Source organism: Penaeus monodon, chromosome 20 (assembly GCF_015228065.2).
Source record: "Penaeus monodon isolate SGIC_2016 chromosome 20, NSTDA_Pmon_1, whole genome shotgun sequence".
In the NCBI taxonomy this organism is placed as follows: Eukaryota; Metazoa; Arthropoda; class Malacostraca; order Decapoda; family Penaeidae; genus Penaeus; species Penaeus monodon.
This window is the reverse complement of record NC_051405.1, coordinates 3,328,231-3,328,960: the sequence shown is the minus strand read 5'-3', so window position 1 is coordinate 3,328,960 and position 730 is coordinate 3,328,231. Positions and strand designations below refer to the sequence as shown.

Here is a 730-nt window from a genome sequence, read left to right as displayed (position 1 = left end):
TAATTCTCAAATGACCTTGTTAAGAGGAAAATGGGTTTGTTTGTCTCCTTGTTATTATGTGTTTTGCATTTGTCTCTCGTCTAGTTTTTTGTATGTCCGTTCGTATATATTGTTTTTCCTTGTTGTAGGGGTTAAGTAAGTTACGCCGAATGAATGGGGAACTTTGATAAAAGTTGGACAGCTTGTGAGGGTACGATAACAAGCTCCATTGCCGCCGACAAGCCAAAGAGCTTTTAGTTGTTCGGTCGCGTTGGCGTTTAAGCGTTTTTAAAAATGGCGCGCAACTCCACAGTCAAGCGAGAGCCTGAGCGGAAACGGATTTTCGAGAAAAAAAACCCGAAGACGCCTCCTTCTTCCAACCAAATAAACCTCCTCCCCGACGCCCCGCGACAGAGCCCGAAGGCCCTCGCCAATGGCCCCCGAATATTAGTCCTAGAAAAAGGGCGAAATTGGAATCGTCGGCGGCGGGGCAGGATCGCGGCGCCGGCCAATGAGCGCGGAGCGGCGTGACGTCACCGGCTTGGCTTGGGCGGAGGAGCCGGGCGTGGCTCAGTCGTGGCTCAGTCGGCCAGCTGTGTGCGCGGACGAGACGTGTGACCGTCGCATTGGTTTTAAGAACCCCCTCAACTGCACGCGCCTCACTCCTTTGCGTTTTCCGACTTTGTTTTGAAAGCCAGCCTTTGCGTCCAACATGACGACCGAGACCGACACTAAGCCCGTGGAGCAGACC

General features: G+C 52.6%; 1 protein-coding gene across 1 annotated transcript in view; it reads left to right on the top strand.

Annotated features, from left to right (window-relative positions):
• Nucleotides 1–531: 531 nt before the first annotated feature.
• Nucleotides 532–730, top strand: part of LOC119585595 (failed axon connections-like) — a gene marked incomplete in the record, with an annotated part of 32,193 nt that continues 31,994 nt past the window's right edge. The window contains 1 exon segment of the mRNA XM_037934262.1: nt 532–730. Coding sequence (XP_037790190.1) covers nt 692–730 — 39 coding nt within the window.